Source organism: Clytia hemisphaerica, unplaced genomic scaffold (genome assembly GCF_902728285.1).
Source record: "Clytia hemisphaerica strain Z4C2 unplaced genomic scaffold, Clytia hemisphaerica genome assembly, whole genome shotgun sequence".
In the NCBI taxonomy this organism is placed as follows: Eukaryota; Metazoa; Cnidaria; class Hydrozoa; order Leptothecata; family Clytiidae; genus Clytia; species Clytia hemisphaerica.
In genome coordinates this window covers 508193-528712 of record NW_027103372.1, presented here as the reverse complement: position 1 = coordinate 528712, position 20520 = coordinate 508193, and the positions used below count along the sequence as shown (strand labels likewise).

The following is a 20520-nucleotide window of genomic DNA, read 5'->3' as shown; positions in this document are numbered from 1 at the left end:
TATGATATAACACCCCTTTCTTAAATAAATGGCCTCTTAAAGTCTTTTATGTTTGCCGCAAGAAGGGAGAAAAATTTAATTTGACCCTCGGTTTTTTCTCTCTTTTTCTAGCCACTTCCCGCGTGTTAGTGTAGACACAACTTTAATCCGGGGAAAATGAAGCGTTTTCATTGGTCTAAAATCACCGATGGTCACGTGACCAGAATTTTTATCCAGGGAAATGCCGTGGCCGCAATTAGTGAGATTGACCATTTTGTTGTGATGATTTGAGCGGGCAAAATTTCTGTACACACCAAAATATGGCTTCGTTGGAATACCGGTTGAAACACTTGTGCTGCGTCAATCCGTTCAGCTGACCAAAATGACACAAAAATGACAAAATGAACTGTCAAGACATTCTAATATCTTTTTGTTTGGTAAAGCAACCAATTTCAAATAAAAAGTATCTTGACAAGGAATAAATAAGCTTTTCGTATAGCCAAACAGAATTACCATAGCTTTTACCAAAAGAAATATATCAAAGATTCAATTTCAGCCATTTTCAGCCAAATCCAACTTTTGTTCTTGCTGGGGGCTTCGTGGGAACTTATCCTGTCCATGTGTAAACATTCCCGTATGCTTGTTATGTACTTGACTACCCGTTGTCAAACCGGAATAGGACAGGGGGACTGCAATAAAAAGTTATGCTAGGAAAACCATAATTTCGACCTCAAAAGGTGACTTTCTTTGGCAATAACTTTTGATAGAATTGTTCCCCTAATTTCCCCTTTTCAGTAGGTCTTCCTCTATCTTATTATGCTTCAGAAAAACCGAAAACATTGCTCTAAAAGCTTAGCCTCACGAAGCCCCAGCTAATAATATAACCCCTGGTTATGTCTTTGTATTCTTATCCTATAAATATAACGGAACGTCCATTCTACGGAAATTGCTGTCACGTGAGTTTTTTCTACCGCGTGATACAAATCGTGCATTTTCATTGGATGTTGAAAATTTATTTGTTACGTCACAAGAAGTTCCAACTTCACATTTTTAAAAAACAAAATGGCGAAAGGACGTATTTTTGATGTTTATGATTATTGAAAGAATTCAGTTGATTTCAAGGTTTAAATTATTTCTTTTTCTTTTGCCATATGTACTAAAAGATTCTACAATTTTTGGGGAACTCAAATATCCAAAAGTTTTTCTATTTTTCATGGAAAAATGAGCTATAAAGGTAATTTCTTTGCTTAAGGTTTGTTTTTTCTTCATGAATTTTCATTTTCAACCTTTCTTTAAAGATTTAATATTTTATCAATTATCTTGGGATTTTCAGGGTTTATTCTAGAACTATTTGGGAGTAGAGAACTTTTTACAGATCTTAAAAAGGTTTACTAATTCTTTAGATATAGTCAAAAGTTTAGACATTGGTAAAACTTATTTCTCCGATCGAACATTGACACACGCAGTTCCAAATTTAGACACACGTGGCAGGCATGTCGACATTAGACTAAGTTACGGTACCATTCCAGCCAAGCTGGAATTAGTGAACAGCACGCTGAATATATTCGGCGTAAGGCAGTAATTTCTTTTGGCGTATTGGCGTAAGGCGTGAATATAAAGTAAGATATCGGCGTAAGTCAAAGCTTTTCAAGACAAGAGGAGCACCGCCATTTAATGCCTGATTTCATAACACCGGTTTTAACGCATCCACCTTGCTCTCCCTTGACCGTCATATAACAATGTAGAGTGTAAATAGAATATAAAGCGCTTTTAATTCATTATAATCCCTAAAATATGGCTCATAGTCATGATTCATTCAGTGCCGTAGCTACCAGTGGGGTGTTTAAGATAAAAACTGCAATTATTGCTCTTTTTGGGAATTATTACGGAAAATGGCAATTTTTTTAACGATGAAATGCTGAATCAGCAGAAAAATAAAGAAGTAAATAAATAAAAATTGCCGTTTTTGGCAATTATTGCTGTTTTTGCAAATAAAAGTTGATTTTATTATTGAACACGTGGTATTTGACACCCTTGCGATAAGTAGCCCACTGTGACTCGTTTAGTTTTGTTTTCAACTGGTTTTTATTGGAAATGCGGATAGCAAAATCGAGTCATATGTAAACAAATTTACAACGGGCAGGGTTTTGTTATCTCTTTCTGGCTGTGTTTCTGCATCGATGCAGGATCTTTTACAGGGCTCGAAATAACGGTCGGACATCGGACATTGTCCGACCCAATTGCTTACATAGAATTAGTAACTTCTTTATTTACACACAAAAACTCTCAAAGTTGCGATCATTAGTGGTAGATATTCATTTTGTGTGATGCTTTTTCTCAACAAATGAAAGCATGCAGTGCTGCAAATAAGGAAATTTCAGTTGGCCGGTAATTTTTTTGAGTTGAGTGTAACGAGCAGGGGGTCTGGTGGAACCATCTTAGAAAATTTGTAGTATGTGATGACTTAGATTGGTTAAACACCTATTTTAGTTTGAAAACTGTTCCTCTTTTAATTAGAAGCGCTATTAAGTATTTATCTAAGCCTCTAATCTTCAAATTTTAACCGGACAAAATGAAAAACTGAGCCTCAGAATGACCGGTAGACACTACAAAATGACCGGTAATTACCGGTCACCGGCCGTTATTTGCAGCACTGGCATGCTTCAAGTAAAAATCAAAGGCTTCTGGCCATTAATTGGCATTTGTTTAGCTTCTTCGTGATCAATGTGAAATTCTATCAGAAGCTTGTATTAGACTTGAAGTATATAGATTTGGAAGTAAGTGTAGTCTGTCAGGTGTATTTTCATTCAAGTAAAGATTACTCATAATTGTTAACAGAAAAATGCAGTAAGATGAAAAAAGTCGGTAAACACAAAACTGAATTACCATTTAATAGGATAACACCTTTTAAAAGAAAATTGTTTAGAAAGAAAATTGAAAGACGAATGTCCGATACATAAAAATCAATCGGAAATGTCCGACCCATTTTACTTAAAAAGCCTTAGGACATGTCCGACCCAAATCAATTTTTGATCGGACAATGTGTCCGACCACCTAAATATCGTTATTTCGAGCCCTGTTTTAACTTATTATTTTAGAACTTTTCATGTTATTGAGCAACGAAAAATTGAAAAATCTTTTTCTCTATGCAATTTTACTATTTTCAAACACCTCTTACATCTTTTGATGACAAAATTTTTCTAACACCTCTGACATCTTTTGATGACAAAATTTTATAGAATTTTTTATTTTAATTAGAGTTTGTTGGATTGTATTAGTATTAAGTTCCCTTTAAAACAATACAATGCTGACAAGTTAACGTAAGACATTGGCAAGTAATCCCTGAGAGAAGTTTATATCGAAATCTGCAACAAAAACCAAAGTGGTCTTTTCTACTGATTGCTTCCCGACGCTCCTTTGCAGCTGTTTGTCAAGTTTCCAACAATGAGGTTGCCACATTACAAACAGCCCTTCTTTTGGCACCCGTGGCCTCTCAGTGCCTTGCACTTCACAACGGGCGGCTTTAAAATCCCATCCTTCATATATTTGTTTCAATCCGTGATCCTAAGGCTTAAGTTTTTCTCATCTTCAATTAATTGAAGAAAGCGGGAATTTGATGTGAGAGTTAGATTGTCAACAAAGTGCCGTAAAAAATCATTGAATAAAAGAAGAACTTGAAATCTTAAATATTTTCATTATGAAGAATTGGTGCTAAAAGTGAAACATAGAAAAGTTTCATTTTTCAATGCATTAATCGAAATGGGGTATTTGAAAAATTTTCTATCCAGACGGCGTCAATCGAAAAACTTCATACAAAAATCGCAATCAACCCAATCAAAAGTAATCGAATAATTGCGATTCAATTGTTGAACGCAATTGAATCTCAATCAAACAGCCCATTCCTGGGTAATATTCGATTGTGTTCGATTGCATTTGAGTAAGGTTAGATTGGTTCAATTGATAGTTGACTATATTCGATTGGTTTGATTGATTGTCAATTACATTTGATTGATCTTCGATTTCGTTCGATTACGATTACGTTCGATGATGCGATTAAATTAAATTGGGTCACTCCATTAGGGCTTTTTAGCGTGGGGGACCGAGTGCTTAAGTACCGTACCAAAGTAAATAAAATTTATTACAATCGAACGTAATCGAAACAACCGAACGGCAAATCCTGGGTAATATTCTATTGCAATTATTCGATTGCGTTCAATTGCGTTAATTGATTTGGCGTTCGATTCGTTCGATTGACACTGTCTGGTTATATGTTCGATTTTTCGCACAAACCCCTGTAACTATGAGCAAGCAACCTGTTACTAAGATGTTGTCTTGAAATTGAAAGTTAAACCACTGAAAACGAAAGTAAAATCGTACTCCAAATTCCGTAATCTTAGGAGTTGTGATCTACAGTTAGGGAAACCATCCAGGATCCTGCCATTCTATAAGCCCAGATAAGCCAGCAAAAACTAAATGACACTTGTAAATATAAGTTTCTCAGGCAATTACTTTTTTATTTTCTGGTTTACAGACATTATGGGGAAAAGTTTTGGACAGGAGGATGGAAAAAAAAATTAAAATAAAATTAATATGAATTATTTTGATCCGTTGCTTGTGTTTAAAACGTTAACAATTTTGTAATAGAAAATTTTGTTTTGTATAAGAAGCAATTAATGTTTTGGTTCAATTGGTTCAGTGTATCAAATCTCTCAGTTTAGTTGACACTTTGGCATCTTCATTGCGTCACAGTGAAAGGTTTTTATTTTAGTTTTGAAAGACCCCATTGGATTTATGCAGGGCTGTCGAAGTTAGGACCACTAACGGTAGTGTTCGAAAATGAAGAAGACAAGAACAAAATCTTGAGAACCACCACAACTGGTCTGTATTTTCACTTACTGTAAAATCGAAAGAGAAATTGTGTATTTTTAAATATGCCGTTCCTTAACTCAAATCAAATTACTTTGGAGGTTCGGTGAAATGTAGGACGAATTGCCGTCCCATGTTTTGTCACAGTTTTTGTCCCACGTTAGAGCAGTTGACGGTATGTGCTTACCTTCAGTAAACTTTGAGTGCTTCATTGAAAATGAAGAAGGTAAGAAGATAAGAAATGCGCTGGATGATTTTCATTGTAACAGTAGGGTGGTCAGTCAAAATTTCAAACTCATTTACAAAATGTCAAACCAAGTTTAATGAAAAGCCCTTATCCTCCAGTATCCTCAAAAAAAAAATGAGGGGTCACTCATCTTTAAACCTTTAGTAGTTTTCCAGATATTTCATTTTTTGAAGATTTGTGTGCAAAAACCTCCCGCCATCTTGTTACCTCTTCACAGCACTGAAATCAAAGTGTCTCACAAAAGAAATCCTTGCGAGAAGTCTGGGGCGAGTGGGTTTTTCCGTAGCACAAGCTACAGACGGGGGTCACCATACCATTAACTTCCTTTAGCGTTTTCCACCCGAATCTATTTGATTAAAGATTTTTTCAGATTTGGAAAGAAAAAACATTTATCTTGTTAAAATAATAACGTTGGTTGAACAATATTGTAAATTTAAAGGAAATATTTGCAGTTTAAAGTGCTTATTTTAACTTCCTGAAACAAGAAGTTTGAAAAAGCGCACCTGCGAGTACTCATTTCAAATTTTGAAAGAACGAAAAGACATATCTTGATAAATCTTTTTGCAAAAGAAAGCTGAATAAATTCTCTTGAAGTTGGAAAAAAAATTTGTGCTAGAAAACTTTTCCTTCCTGGATTTATGTAAGCTCGAAGATTTTTTTTCAAAAGTCCTGCTTTTGTTACTGCCGCAGGCGGGAGCCTCAACCTCCCTAGTAACAGTTTGGTCAATCAATGCCGAAAGTTTAAAAAAGTTTTTCCGACGCAAAAAAAAATCTCAGCCAAATTTGAAAGCACAGTGTGCTTATTTACTGTTTGCTACATCATCTAGGCTAAAAAAAGTGTGAAAAGACACACCCCATTTTTTAATGAGTGATGATATTAATTTTTTGATTGCAGCGCTTACTGGAAATCGCAAAATGTTCCAGGACAGAGAAAAGTAAGAGGATCACTTCAAATAAAAAATCAAAACAAAAACGAAGAGCATGTTAAAAGTTGTCTAACTGTTGGTTGAAAACTATTTTCAAAAAAGTAAAAAGTTAGTGAAAAATTTGAATCAAAAAATTTGGTAGCCAACTGGGCAGGGGGCTCTAACGAAAATTTCCTGGCTGCCTGGAATGCCAGTGTGGAAACAATGCAAAGTCCACGCCGAATTGTTATTTGATTAAAGTGAGGTCCACGCCACGTCCGCGTCCACAATTGCAGGGGGGTAAGCCCCCAACAGGTCAAGGGCTGAGCCCTGGTGGGGGTTCAACAGGCAAAGCCCCGAAAGGCGTGAGATTTGATATTCTCATGCCTAAAAGTTGCTCAAAATTTGTAGAAAAGAGCTTGAATTGCTGGTACTTCTAAGAAAGAAATGTATAAAGTTAAATTAATCAGTGCAGTAGGAAGCATTTTGATATTAGGGAACATACCTTCAGTGACACCGTGAGGGCCAGGAAAATTTTAGAAATCTAGAGCTCTAATTTGGCTAAAAACACACCATAGACATATGATAGTAAGAAAGACTCACAATGGCTATTTTCTTTTGTTCTAGCCGTACATGTTGAACTGGTGGTACATTCATAAAAAAATTCTTTCTCTTTTGTTAAAATTTTGATTGATAAGAAATGTGACGTAACCATACCATTGTTTTGCGAAAGGGGAGATAATTATGCGTGAAAGTATGAATAAATTTTCTTCCATGAATTTGTTATTTTTGTGTTTGTAGAGAAATATTTCAGTCAGACAGAAGGCTTTTTGTCGATTTATGGTAAAAATCAGGAAGCATAACATATAGAAAACTTCCAAAAAACTCTTGCAAAATTGAATTTATGAAGCAAAAGTTTTAAGTTTGTTCTCGATGGTTTTACTTGGTTTTACCCGTAACTCATTGATTTATATTGCAATTTTATGTTTAATTAAGTGTATTCAGAACATTTAATTTTATGGATTAAAACCTCCCAATTACTTACTTAATTTCCATGTTTACAAAAAAGGCTACAAGCCCGCTAGATTGATTGATAAAAAAAGTTGCATTCACAAAATATCACTAATTATGCAAAAAAATAAAGAAAAAAATTACTGACCAAAAATACTGTAACTTTGGATAGCCAAATGGCTAAACATTAAAATTTGGAGGGAAGGTACCTTTTATCATTGTTAACAATATGTCCTATCCTTTTTGTAGCCCTTTGTAGTTAAGAAGATATGTGCTGGAGAATACGAAATACCTCGAAAACTGAAGTGTTATATTCAAGTATGAATATCTCCTCTTGTAATCAGTGAAAACTCCTAATTCTTTCTCCCAGTGAAAACAGAGGAAACCCTTGACAGATGGACATATTATTTGCTATTTGATTACTTAGGAAAACCCGCTAAATTTTACTTTAAAGCAAGCAACACTCTCTAAGAAAAACCCAAATGGCATAATTTATGCGTAAAAAATGTTGTTTATGCGCAAAAGAGAATGAGTTCTAACAGTATCCTGCAGTATCGCTTCGGGACATATTGTTCTCGAAAAACAATAGGAAACCATGGCAACCCGAGCTTCGTTGTGAGTCTTTCTCACTATCATATGTCTATGAACAGGGGGGGGTGAAGCAGTTAGTACAAGACATCATGCCTACTAACTGCTTTCTCGGAAGAAGTTAGTAACACTACCACCTTGGTACACTTAGTACAGTTAGTACTAACTGAATTTAGCCTTGAAAAAGGCTTTTGACCTTCATAAATTCAATAAAATCAAATAAAATAAAATTTAATATCTTAAAAATGATTCAATTTTCCATAGCTTTCAATAGGAAAAAACAATATTTTAGAAAATCAAATTTCTATTGCAACCAGCAAATTGTTTTTAAGATTTAAAAAAAAAATTTCTAAAATTTGAAAAAAAAATCTACTTCCCAAAAAAATTTTTTGGTAAAATATGGTCTTTTTTTTTTAATTTTCTCACAAAATCCTATTTTTTACACAGTTAGTACCAAAATTTGGCAAATTTTTAGTAGGGGACCACCCTTTTTTGCAGTTAGTACATCTGAGTACTAAGTGATTTTATCCAATTCATATGGCACACCACCACGGTACTAACCGGCATGATGTCTTGTACTAACTGCTTCACCCCCCCCTGCTATGAACACACTCAAAAAACTAAAATAACTCAAATAAAGGCAAAATTTAAAGGTAAAATACTACATTTTATGAAGAAATCACTCTTAACAGATTAAATAGGGGGGAGGGGCTAAGCACCCCCGGTAGCCAGTTGGGTGTTTAAGATAAAAACTACAATTATTGCTCTTTTCAGAAATTATTGCAGAAAACGGCTATTTTTTAACGATGAAATGCTGAATCAGCAAAATGTGTTGTCCTTTTAATTAAGGGCTTCAAAGATTTGATTTTCACTTTATTTAACGTTGGAAAATTATATATGTTTTGTTTTTTGCGCAAACCCCTGCAACTATGGGCGAGCACCCCGTTGCTAAGATGTTGGCTTGAAATCGAAAATGAAACCACTGAAAACGAAAGTAAAATCGGCCTGTACTCAAAATCTTGATATACAAGTTGAAGTTTAAACCACCTGGGGGCAAGTTTTTCGCCAAAACTAGGCTAAAACTTTGGGGCAGCCTGGAAACTTCAAAAATTGTCGGATTTGACTGAGATTTGGCACACTTGTTTCTCAGGTGAATATCTGGTGGTGTTTTTTTCATTTTTCTAAAATTTTGATTTTTGGGGCCTTGGGACGAGTTTTTTGCAAAAATGAGGCTAAAACTTTAGGGTAGCCTGGAGACTGGAGAGTTTTTTGTAAAAACGATATTTTGTGACTTCAATAATGAGGTTTAAAGCTGGTTTGTTTTGTTACAATCGGGCCTTTAAATAATATGAAGCTGTGAAGTTGAGCCCAGTGCGTTGCGCACATTCAACTATGATTACATTCATTCAACATTCAACTACAGAAATGCACCATGTAACCAGATGTAACTCATTTTTTTGGTTTGTGCTTTTTATTTCTTAGCCAGATAAGTTTAATTGCCACCATATACAAAGGTTTTGAAGCATTTTGCTAGGAAAAGCACAAAATTATATAAAAGGAAAGATTTGAATATTAAAATACTTGAATCCTTATATAGTACAAACATTGAAACAATGAAACAGACAAAGCAAAGTCAATCAAATACAGTGAAATTAGCTGAAATTAGCACGTCAAAACACTCAAAACCAACTTCGAGTTATTTCCATTCTTGTGACTTGATTTCTGGTTGTCTGGCAAGCTGTAGCAGTTTTTCTTTTTTTGAAAAATAAAAATAAAAGACTTAATAACATTGTACACAAACTGAAATGGAAAATCTTTTATCAAATGTAATATTATACAAAATATATAAAAAGGTGCTTTCCGCAGGGGGGGGCACTCAAGGTAAGTGACCTACCGGACGTGCGGCCCTTAAGGGTAGGTTTTTTATTCTTTGGAAAGTGCACTGTAAGGGTTGATTTGGGTGTAAAATTTTATAAAATACCAAATTTTGAGGTAAAATTTGAGAAATTTCGAAAAATTTTGCCCCTAAAAGGGCAAAAAATTTCGAAAAATTACACTATAAGGGTCGATGTTCAGCTAAATTTTACCTGCACTGTAAGGACCGATTTTAGAGACCTGATTTTTGGCCGAACGTACGGTCGTTTTCACCCCCTCCCCCCCCCCGGTGATTTCACTTATATACAGATTTTTTTTCAATTAACATCAATCCAACAAGGTTACTAAAAAACATAAAGCAATAGAGCGGATTTGTTTTTATAAAACTTGAAAGCTTCGCTTTGAATGTTTACACATTCAAATTCTTGTTGTTGCCATAATGTAGATAGGGCTTTAAAAAAACGTAAACAAGATTGGAATTAAGGCCGGTCTCCACTTGCGCATGCTGCGACTCTGAAACAAATCCAATCAAGTAAAAACAGGAAACATTAGGAGAAAATCAGTGTGCCAATTTGTATAGCTTAACCAGCCTTGACTTGAAGGTCTCGGACCAGCTTTGACCTGGCAAATTAGGCCAAATATACATGGGAATTCACTGGGTTTGTGTTTTTTTACCACTGAGATTAGTACAATGTACTAACTTCTCAGTGTGTATCAATTCAGAACACCACCCATTTTAGTACAGTGTACTAACTTTTTCATTGTATTTTTCTCAGTGGACCACCCTTTTAGTACACTGTACTAACTTTTTCATTGTATTTTTCTCAGAGGACCACCCTTTTAGTACACTGTACTAACTTTTTCATTGTATTTTTCTCAGTGGACCACCCTTTAAGTACACTGTACTAACTTTTTCATTGTATTTTTCTCAGTGGACCACCCTTTAAGTACACTGTACTAACTTTTCCATTGTATTTTTCTCAGAGGACCACCCTTTAAGTACACTGTACTAACTCAATTTAATCTAAAAAATACACCACCCCAGCAGCTATGGGCCAGTACACTGACTCGATACCCCCCTGATTTGAATTTAAATGAATAAAATTACTTTGATTCAACTTAATTTTCAGTTGAAAATAAAAGAATACAAAAATGCTTTATTGTTATAACAAAGGTTGTGGAAAAGAATTCAACGAAAATGAGAATTGTCAAGGTGAGTTTGTATTTCTATAATTTCTCATATATACATAAATTATGACTTCTTTTAATAGGTTACCCAACATATCATAAAGTACTCACTCTTTTTCTAATTTTGTTATGTAAAAGTGCACAGTGTATCAATTGTAAATCTTCTGTTTTAAAATCATCCCATTCGACTTTGAAAGTCATTTTTCCAAAAAGTCATTGCACATAAAATAATTGCTTTCTATTTGTTAAAATATAAATTTCAAATAAAAAGTTTGAGTTTAACAAACTGTTTTTATCACCTGGTTTTCTGGGTGACTCATGACAATATAATTATGAAGAATTTTTTTGATTGTAGAATCTTGTCAACACCATCCAGGAGCACCGGTCTTCCATGATGCTTACAAGGTAAACCTTTAAATGAAATTTATAATTATACCTTTTATTTTTTAGAAAGTTTTAGATTTAGTTCTGAGATTCTGCCACTTTTTCCTTGGGTAAATTTTGCTTCCTGGAAAAACACGTAAATGTCAATAATAAGATTATAAACATTATAGAACTTCTCAACGAAGTGTGTCAATAGAGAATAAAATAAGCGAAATTTTGAGCAAACCTGATTAGATAAAAGTTACAGCCTCTTATAATAAAGTAGGTCTAAAACGGCCAAAAATCATCAACTTCACAGTGCTGTAACTTTTTATCCAAGTGAGATATGAAAATCTAAAACACAGATTTGAAATTGGCAAGGTTCGATATATAATATAATCGAATATTCTAAAAAATTCAATGTCATGATTGTTTTCTTCTTCATTTTTCAACTTCTCAAAAATCTTTCCAACGGCTAAGAAAATGCTCAAAAACTAAAGTGTCGACATACTTTTCAGGCAGACTTTAACTGCAAATTCCAAAAATCAAATATGACCCACCATAGTACTAACTGTCATGATGTCTGGTACCATAACTGCATGACCCCCACCCCTGACCAACAGTGAAACCTGGACATTTTGAACCATTTTTTACTGAAACTTTCCGAGCCTCCTGTGATATTTTACTCTATCTCACTGAAACTTGCTCAATGGTTTGATGTCTAGAAATGTTGAGGTTTTTGTCGGTCTCTTTTTATTGATCATACACTCTGAAATTGATAAAAAACAATCTGATTATACCTTCCATTATCCTTCAGATGAATTTTGTATTCTTCAACCCAAATGACAAACATTATTTTGTACATTTTGGAGATTCTACAAAAAAAAAAATCATTTCTGTGGTGCTTCAATTTCTTCCACATAAATTCTTGTTGACGATTTCCAACCAGTCATTCCATCTCCAGCTTTTAAACCAGCACAATCTCCAATAGACAGAGCGACTTTAACTGTACCAGTGCGATTGATTTGGCAATGTCCAGAAAAGGTTCTAACTTGGTGTAGATCATGCTGTGATGGTACTACTGCATGGGAAATAAACACAATTCCGTCAATAGGTACAGGCGAACATTCACCGCCATTGAAAGTGATGAACCAGCGTTTACAGCATCCAGCACAGTTATAATTTCTTAGATTCCCGGTTACTTGAACTTTCAGATAAGTCTCTTTGGAATTCTTCTTGAAACTACACTCCTAGAAATTCAATGCATCAGATTTTCTTCATATAATATTGGCTTGCCTGCCCTTAACGCTTCTAATCTCTATAGGGGATGATATTCAAGAAAGAAATAGAAAATCTGAAAACGTTTTGAGTGAAGTTCAAAATCTTCATTTTTTCATCCTCTTTTTCATGTTTACTTTGGAAAATTTCAAAAGACTTTGAAATCTTAATATCATCCGCATAAAGTTATCTTTTCAACGAGCTATTATTTTTGATGATACATGGCTGGAACCCCCCCCCCCACCTGGCCTGAGGGGGGGCTAAAAGGTCGAGCGGCAATTGGTACCTGATTTTAGCCAGTGACTAGGGGGGACTAACCATGTTAGGTGTCACCTAATTTTTTCAGATGGACCTGGGGGCTAGATTCTATGTTTGGTGATTTTTTTCTGATTCTGTTTAGCAATAAGCTAAACTAACTGTTGTATTTGCTTGATTGTTTGAAAGGATATTTTGAAAAAAATTGACGTGTCATTGGCTTAGGGGTCACCTAAAATATTTGGCAACCAGGGGTTACCTAAATCTTAGGGGTCACCTGAATTCTTAGGGGGCATCTAAAACCTGCTGCCAAGCCATGTGATATCTCCTCTCCAGTAAGAGCAATACATCAAGACTGCCAAGGTTCTCCCGTACTGTTCGAGTATCATCATCGATACAGCACGGCTCTGATGTGTCGCAAGCACAGAGTATAATATCTGGTAAGCTGTGATTTCCCTATCTAGGGGTAGGAAACTATCCCGGGATAGGGCCCGGTCCGATGATATGGGAGGGTCAGCTTCTCTCTTTCTCTCTCGCTTTAGTGGTTACACTTAAAAACAAACCTTGATAACTCCTGATTGCCTTCTATCATCAATGTTGTTCCACGCGCATTCCTTCCAATTTCTAACAGCGTCCACACCATTTCGACCGTTCAATCCATTCACTCCGTCTTTTCCATTTTGTCCGTCCCTACCATCAATACCTAAAATAAACAATATATATTCACTGCATTCTCTATATAATCATGCTAAGGTCTTAACAATTCGAACTTCAATATTTATATAAAGTTTCAGTTGCCTAAAGATTATCACCAAAGTGGCATGAAACTGCCAGTAGCAGAATAAAAAAAGTGTCTTTTCTTCCTGACTGACGAACCTCAATTATCGAAATTTTTCAATTCGAACTAATAGTTCCTAGTACTTTCTATGATTTGAATTTTTCTGTAAATCCAACAAATTAAATTCCCCGTTCGAATTCTGATTAAAAGTAAGTAAGTGGAGTTAACTGTAAAATATAAAAATATCTACCATCAACACCATCTCCCGTTTCGTCCATCTTTTGTTTTGAATCGTGCAACCGTTGTTACAACACTGAAGAAAAAAAACACAATTAATGTTTTTTAGGAAAGTTAAATGATATCGGAGGGTGCGAGTTGGCTAGTCTGTCCTTTTTAATACACGCTTATTTTTTGTAAGAAATTTGTTCTCAAATCTTTATTGTTCTCAAATCTTTATTGTTCTAAACAATAGAGCTATTGTTCTGAGGGCCTAAATCTGGGACTGGTGTTCTTATAAAATTCTTCTTATAATTTAAAAACGTGTATTCAAATTCAATTCATAGTAAAAAGATATACATGTCCTGAGGATTTGCATACGTCACCAAAGGCAAATCGATTTACTACAGCAATACACAAAATCATGCATAGTATAAACTTGGTCATGTCTGCTTCAATCGATACTAAAAACAAACGAGAGAAGAGAAGCAATATGTATGTAGTTGTTAGATATGGGAACTAGCAAAGAATCAATTGTCTGCGTCCAATAGAACCCAGTCCCCTGGATACAAGGTCTTTAATTTGACCTACTTTCTTTATCCTCCTAAACCTTCCTTATTAAAACCATGATATTTTTTTTACCCCAAACACGCGAATTAAAAGCTGAGAAAATTCATCTTAATTTTGTAAGAAAATTGTTACCCTTGAGTGAATAAATTTTGCGTGGACAAAATTTTGTGGATCGACCTCTTTTTCACCCGATTTCTTTCAATTTCCTTAGAGTCTTGGCCAAAATTCGGATTTTAAATTTTTCGTCATGACAAATTTCTGCGAAAATGGGAAAATTGCGAAATTAATCTTGGCGAAATTTATTCCACTTACGATATGCGTTGTTGCAGAAACTGATAATGGGACCAATAGTTTGATGTCATTATTATAATATTCATTTTGTGTTATCAGCTGGTAGAAAAGATTTGCTCAACCCACTGCAAAATAATTATTGATATGATATACCATTTATTCGGCTTCAATAATCAGTAAGCATTTGCACAGGTGCCTCTCAACTTTCATGAACTTTAAAGCAAACTTTCAGCAATAGAATAAATAATCACCTTTTCGAGAAGAAGTAAAAAAATTCCGACAGTCAACAACTAAATTCGGATAGCTATAAGATGACATATGTTTACACGTGCCTCTCCGACAGTCATAGTTGACCTCCCTAGCTCCGGGACTATTCTCGTTAATCCTATAATTCTGATTTTATTGTTGTTTTTCCATTACAGGGATGGTCATGCTGCAAGAAACGATCAACCGATTTCACGGAATTCCTAAACATCCCTGTAAGTGTGAACATTTTCAGATGAAGGTTGCGTACCTCTTAATGATCAAAATCAACAAAGCCAAACTCACTTAATTGTCAATGGTGAAGGTTGTTTATCTAAACTAAGAAACTATTACATTACTAATTCGGTTTCTAAATCATTCCACTTCTCGACTACCATTTATAAAACAAAAAAAAACAAGAAATTCCCAGCGTTGAAAGTAAGAAAGAATGACTTGGTTCTTGACAATGATGGCTACAGTACAATCAATACAACTTTTTGCTCTGAGAGCGTCCCAGAAGATGGTAAAAATTGATTCTCCACAAATAAGCCAATGCCTATATTCTTCAAAATATCTTGGCATCTTGTATGAAGTATATTTCTTTACTTTAAAGGGCTGTTCCAAAGGCTTCCACAATCCGGAGAAACCAAAACTACCAGAAAAGAAGGTGGAACCAACACCTGACATATCTGAGGTATTATTCATAACAAACTGACGTATTCTTCGTCATTTTTTCCAATTTTTAAGTTGATTTGGGGATTTTTGAGACTAAATTTGCTTTTTGTCATGAAATTTTCTTTCAAGCAATTTAAACAGTCATTTTGACACACATTTTAGGTTGATGGAAGTGAAGAAAGTCTGGTTTCAGCCCTCTATTTCGCAAAAATTATTGAAAATCTTGGATAAAAACAAAGAATAGTTAATGAATCGCTGCAAATTTTTTTTGAAAAGCTGAATTTGGGAAAGTTATTTTATCGCGAAATGCAAAAGTTTATTACTGCCACCGTGGTCTATTATTATGTTTATTACACGAATTTCGAAAAATGTCTGCAGATAGCAAGGTTGTTGATGTTCTATTTGATTTTTAGGTCATAACGGACGGTTTACCGAAACTAATGAAACAAAAGGACCCCGACACTGTTCTAGAAAGACCTAGGTAGCTTTTCCAGTTCTTTTTCTTTCAGCTTTCAGGGGGTAGCCTTACTTAAGATAAAATACTTTTGTTACTTATTCACTTATTAACAACAGCTCAAAAGGTTTAATTTTGTTGCAGTGGTTGAAAGTCTTTTATATTTTTTATTTTTTTATTTTTCAGTGACGGTACCCCATCGATAAAATTGAATTTCAACATTTCACAATCCCTGAAAACAGCTCTCCAGAAACTAAAAGAAAAACTGAAACAAAATAGTGGTGAACAAGGTATAATAATGTATATTTCTTCGATGCTCCATTGTCCATATGACAGGGTTCTAGCAATGAAGTTGATAATGTTAAGAAATCTTTGGCTATTTTAAATCTTTCCGATTTTTGGATATCTAGACAAATTACAGGGTTCATTAATTTCGTACTAAATTCATACCATCATAAAGTTCAAGAATAAGCACAACGACCACAATAAAACCATTAAACTGGATTGGGCTCTTCCAGAAAAAATCCGTTCATGGGGGGTGGAGGATATATTATTTTCTTCATGAATTACCCCCTGGACATTTTGATTTTTAACCCCCTGGACACGGGTTATACCCCTGGACAAACATCAAATCAGCCCCATGGACACAAAAAATTACCCCTGGACATTGGAATTTACCCCCTGGACATTGGAATTTACCCCCTGGACATTGCAATTTTTTGGTATTTTTTTAACATGGACGGATTTTTTCTGGAAGAGCCCATTGGGCCATTCCATTTTATATCCATCCATCCATACAGGGGGTTTCAAAAATTGTATTTTCACTTGAAAAGGTTCGTCCACCCTCCCCCTGTATTGAAATCTAATGGAATGGCCCATTGCTACTAAATTGATGAGGTTGCGCTTATTCCCTCTGGTAGCACTTTTTTTCTTACTGGATACCCCTAACCCTAAAGCTTTCCTAAAGCATTTATGAATTTGACGATAGAATTAGTGTTGGTCATACTGAGAGATTATTTCGATGCGTGTTTGTTTTCAGACGATAACGATGACAGTATAAAAGTTGGAGCACCTTGTAAACATAGCGGGTGTGAAATGGTAAGCAAATCTCCTTTTTAATATATGTGTTAAGAGGCCCCTAGCGGTTTGCGTGATGGCGTAATTATAAATCAAGATTGATGGCGTGATGATGGGGCAACAATTAGAAGCGTGATTTGTGATTTGGACTATTTCTTGCTATTTTTGCGTGCTGATAACTTTCATGATGCGTGGTGGAGAAAATAATTTGCGTCGTAGCAAGCTGAAGGGTGCCTCTTTTTAGCTGAGGACCTCCTTACAAACATTTTTTTAAATGTGTACAAAAAACGAAAGTGCACAACTGTGTACTTGTGAATTATGTTACTTATATTTATTCCGAATGAGATTTTTCTCACTTTCTTTAGATAATGATTATTATTTATTTTTCATTTTAGAAATTTTTAGGAGAGGACCGAACACACGGAGAATGTACTTATCACCCTGGATATCCTGTTTTCCATGAAGGGTATGTATGGGGATAATTATATCTATGAATTCCCTTACACTTTTCGCTCAAAAAATCTTGAAACATGACGGTCAAATGAAAACGCTTTGGGGGTGGTTTGAGCGTAGGAGAATTACATTACCGTTAGAAATATAAAATAAAATTTCCTTGTCTTTACGTTACTCTTTCAGTTATAAATTTTGGACATGTTGCAATAAACGGACATCTGACTTTAACGAGTTTTTGAAGCAAAGTGGATGCTCAGTAGGAACGTGCGTTTGGATGAAACCAAGTGAGGTTAGTATGTATCTACACTAAATCGAAATCTATTTCCGAACAAATTAGTGGAGTACTGGGATGCCCATTGATATTCAGCGCCCAAAACTGCAAGCGTTAAATGGCCCCTAGAATGCTGGTTTGACTTTAATCGCTGATTACTAGTCACAAACAAGTTTAAAAGACTCGGTTAGCCAGATTCATTAATGCAAGCGTTTCCTTGTAAAAAAGTCCAAATTCGACATGATTGGACGAGGATTAATTGATAATTTTGAAATTTTTACAGAGCTTTTTTCCTTCGAATTTCCCACTGTTTCTGTACTGCTAATCGCTTGGTTTATAATAAATCGACAAAATTTCTTTCCGAATTTATCAAAGCCAAGGGTACCTTGAGATTTTCGTGAAGTTGAAAAATTGAGACTTATAAATGAGTAGTGAAGGCATAGTCGGTAAACTTGACCAAATTGAGACTTATGTTTTTACTTTTTATGGGCTTTTTGACGTAAAAAATACTGATTTTCTGATTTTGACGTCAATCTAAATGTCGCATTTTTGGGTAGTTTTTAAAGGTTGTAAACCCGATTTTTCTTTCAAGTTTGACCCTTTCAATGACAAAGTTTGCAAACACAAATGATCTTGTAATTCAGTTTTTTTTAGAAGTCGTAAATATTAATAACTGAATTAGCAAAGTGCTCTTCCCGAGTACATAGCCCTTTTCACCTTGTTGAAAATCTTCAATCCTGTATTTTGACACAATTTGACACCCTTAAGTCTGAATTTTAACGATAAACGGCAGGTTACTTATTTCAAGTCGACTATTTTTAGTTTAAAGCCTTCTTAACTCAATCCGAAAAAAAATTTAGGATAGCTATCTGAAACCGTTTTTTAGAAATCGTTAAAAATGTTGACCTATATTCTGGGGGCCACTAAATTTGTTTTTCGCTTTCTGAAGTCACTCAGATCGGCAAAATAAGATATTTTGAAACGGTATTTTGGGGAAAAAAAGGTGGTAAAGGTTGTAAATTATTAGCAAAACACAAAAAATGAGAGCAAATGTAAATTTGACCCAACACTGTAATATATTAATAATGTTTTAACTTCCGAATTTATTGCAAATCGTATTTTGCTTCTGCTTGAAATTGACTCTGATAGGTTTTTATTGCACAGCTTTTTACCTTTCTTAAGATCACTTTCAGAAAAGGATATATATTCTTGTTTTAGATCGCAGAGAAAAAGTCGGTTTGTCGTTACGATTGGCATCAAACGTCGAAAAATGTCATCATTTCCATATACGCAAAATGTTGCGAGCCTGAAAAGTGTTGCGTAGAAGCGAACCAAACCTCGGTAGATATCATACCTGTTTTCAATTCAAAACATCCACTTTGAGAAGTTTCTATATCAAATCATTTAAAACGGATCGAAAATTTAAGCATATCTGAAAATATTTGATTTTGTATTGTCTCTATTTTTCAGACAAAAGACTGGTCAAAAGAGACTCTTTTTGAGTTTAACTTCTTTACTATACTTATATTTAGATGAAAGCATCCGTGGCATTCAATGGTGGAGTCAATGTGTTCGATCTAGAAGTCAATCTTAACGGGGTAACAATGAAACTTGTTTGATATTTTTCTACCATTATTTGTTTCTGGTTAGTTAAGGTCGCTACCCACTCAGCATTTTATGGTCGGCGAACAAGGCGCACATCTCGGGCGCTTTGGTCGCTGAACGCTTTTCCTATTCCACTGACTCAAAATAAAAGGGAGATTAGTTTATTAAGGGGAGATATCATGCACATTTTTTCTTTTTTCTATTGTTGATATCTTTTTGCACACGGTACAAGAGAGTTAAATGTCTCTTCTGATTGGCTATTTAAAAAAGAACAATAGGGAAGCCGCACAGCCTAGCGAAAAAAAGTTGAAAAGTTTCAACTCTTCTCTTGTTGCGCTCAAAGCGACAGCCTTTAAAGGCTCAATTTATGCAATTTATGCAATAATTAAGCCGTGCGCCTTGTTCGCCGACCATAAAATGCTGAGTGGGTAGCGGCCTTTAGGTCTTTATCTCATTTTTTTGTAATAAGCAACTCTAATTTTCGGGTCAACTCTAGGGTTACTTAGCGTTTTAGCTCATCTTATGAAAAATTTACAAAGATCACCACTGATATTATACCATATTTATATAACTACATGTGGTCTAAAAGAACGACAAATTACGCATGCGTGTTATTAATGCAGGAATTGTCAGTCGAACCCACTGTAATGGGGCCAATGGCTAGCCTTAGCCCTCGAGGCTTAGCAACCTTGTTGCTAATAAAATGAAATGTGAATGATCGTACTGACACGAAATATTTATATGAATTTTGTATTGTATTTATCAAGCTTTTGATTGAAATTTTCATCTACCAGGTAATTGTACCGGAGAAAAGCAACGTTGAGTATCTTGGCACGAAATGCGAAATCAAATTAATAAAACGTGATCAATTCAGTTGGCCAAAACTCGAATTTGTTGCACCATCCAGTTAAAATGACATTTAATAGTTTTTTTTGCATTTTTTTTAATATTATGTAAAGGACACTATTATCTGAGCTAATATTTCTTTACTGGCCTTTGGATCATAGTACCTAGATGATTTGATGAAAGAACACTCTGACACTTTTTAATCCGGTGGACTAAGGAAATTAAAATCGAAAATTTATTCGTCCTTTCAAAGATTCTTTTTTATTTGGAGACAAACTAAAAATACTAAACTAGCATAGATATATTAGGCATTTATTATTTGATACTTTTTTATTATTTCTGTTAATAGATTTTCCGTTCCTCATGAATTTAAAGTCTTTTTTATTACTTTTTCCAGGCATTATATTATCTACTAAGGGAATGCTTTAAAATTTCGATAAGATTTTTTTCGTCGAAAAATCGCGAAATTTTCTGGTTAGCCCACAA

General features: G+C 34.7%; 2 protein-coding genes across 2 annotated transcripts in view; one reads left to right on the top strand and one right to left on the bottom strand.

The window, feature by feature from the left end:
• Positions 1-20199, top strand: part of LOC136823526 (cysteine and histidine-rich domain-containing protein 1-like) — a 22803-nt gene extending 2604 nt beyond the window's left edge. Inside the window, exons 2-13 of the mRNA XM_067079715.1 lie at positions 10602-10684; positions 11015-11064; positions 14833-14889; positions 15267-15347; positions 15742-15809; positions 15969-16072; positions 16822-16880; positions 17255-17325; positions 17496-17601; positions 18802-18924; positions 19116-19181; positions 19983-20199. Coding sequence (XP_066935816.1) covers positions 10624-10684; positions 11015-11064; positions 14833-14889; positions 15267-15347; positions 15742-15809; positions 15969-16072; positions 16822-16880; positions 17255-17325; positions 17496-17601; positions 18802-18924; positions 19116-19181; positions 19983-20099 — 963 coding nt within the window. The 5' untranslated portion in view covers positions 10602-10623 and the 3' untranslated portion in view covers positions 20100-20199. The remainder of the gene's footprint in view (positions 1-10601; positions 10685-11014; positions 11065-14832; positions 14890-15266; positions 15348-15741; positions 15810-15968; positions 16073-16821; positions 16881-17254; positions 17326-17495; positions 17602-18801; positions 18925-19115; positions 19182-19982) is intronic.
• LOC136823160 (collagen triple helix repeat-containing protein 1-like) lies at positions 11888-13611 on the bottom strand. The gene is made up of 3 exons (XM_067079365.1): positions 13584-13611; positions 13119-13258; positions 11888-12272 (listed from the first exon to the last, which is right to left on the bottom strand). Exons 1-3 carry the CDS (start codon positions 13609-13611, stop codon positions 11913-11915), a joined length of 528 nt encoding a protein of 175 aa, XP_066935466.1. The 3' UTR covers positions 11888-11912.
• Positions 20200-20520: the final 321 nt, after the last annotated feature.

Coding starts and splice junctions, on each gene's coding strand:
- LOC136823160 (XM_067079365.1), bottom strand. CDS start 13,611: ATGGACGAAACGGGAGATGGTGTTGATG. Junction 13,259..13,583: donor AACGGGAGATGGTGTTGATG/GTAGATATTTTT, acceptor TGTTTATTTTAG/GTATTGATGGTAGGGACGGA. Junction 12,273..13,118: donor GGCAATCAGGAGTTATCAAG/GTTTGTTTTTAA, acceptor TTGAATTTCTAG/GAGTGTAGTTTCAAGAAGAA.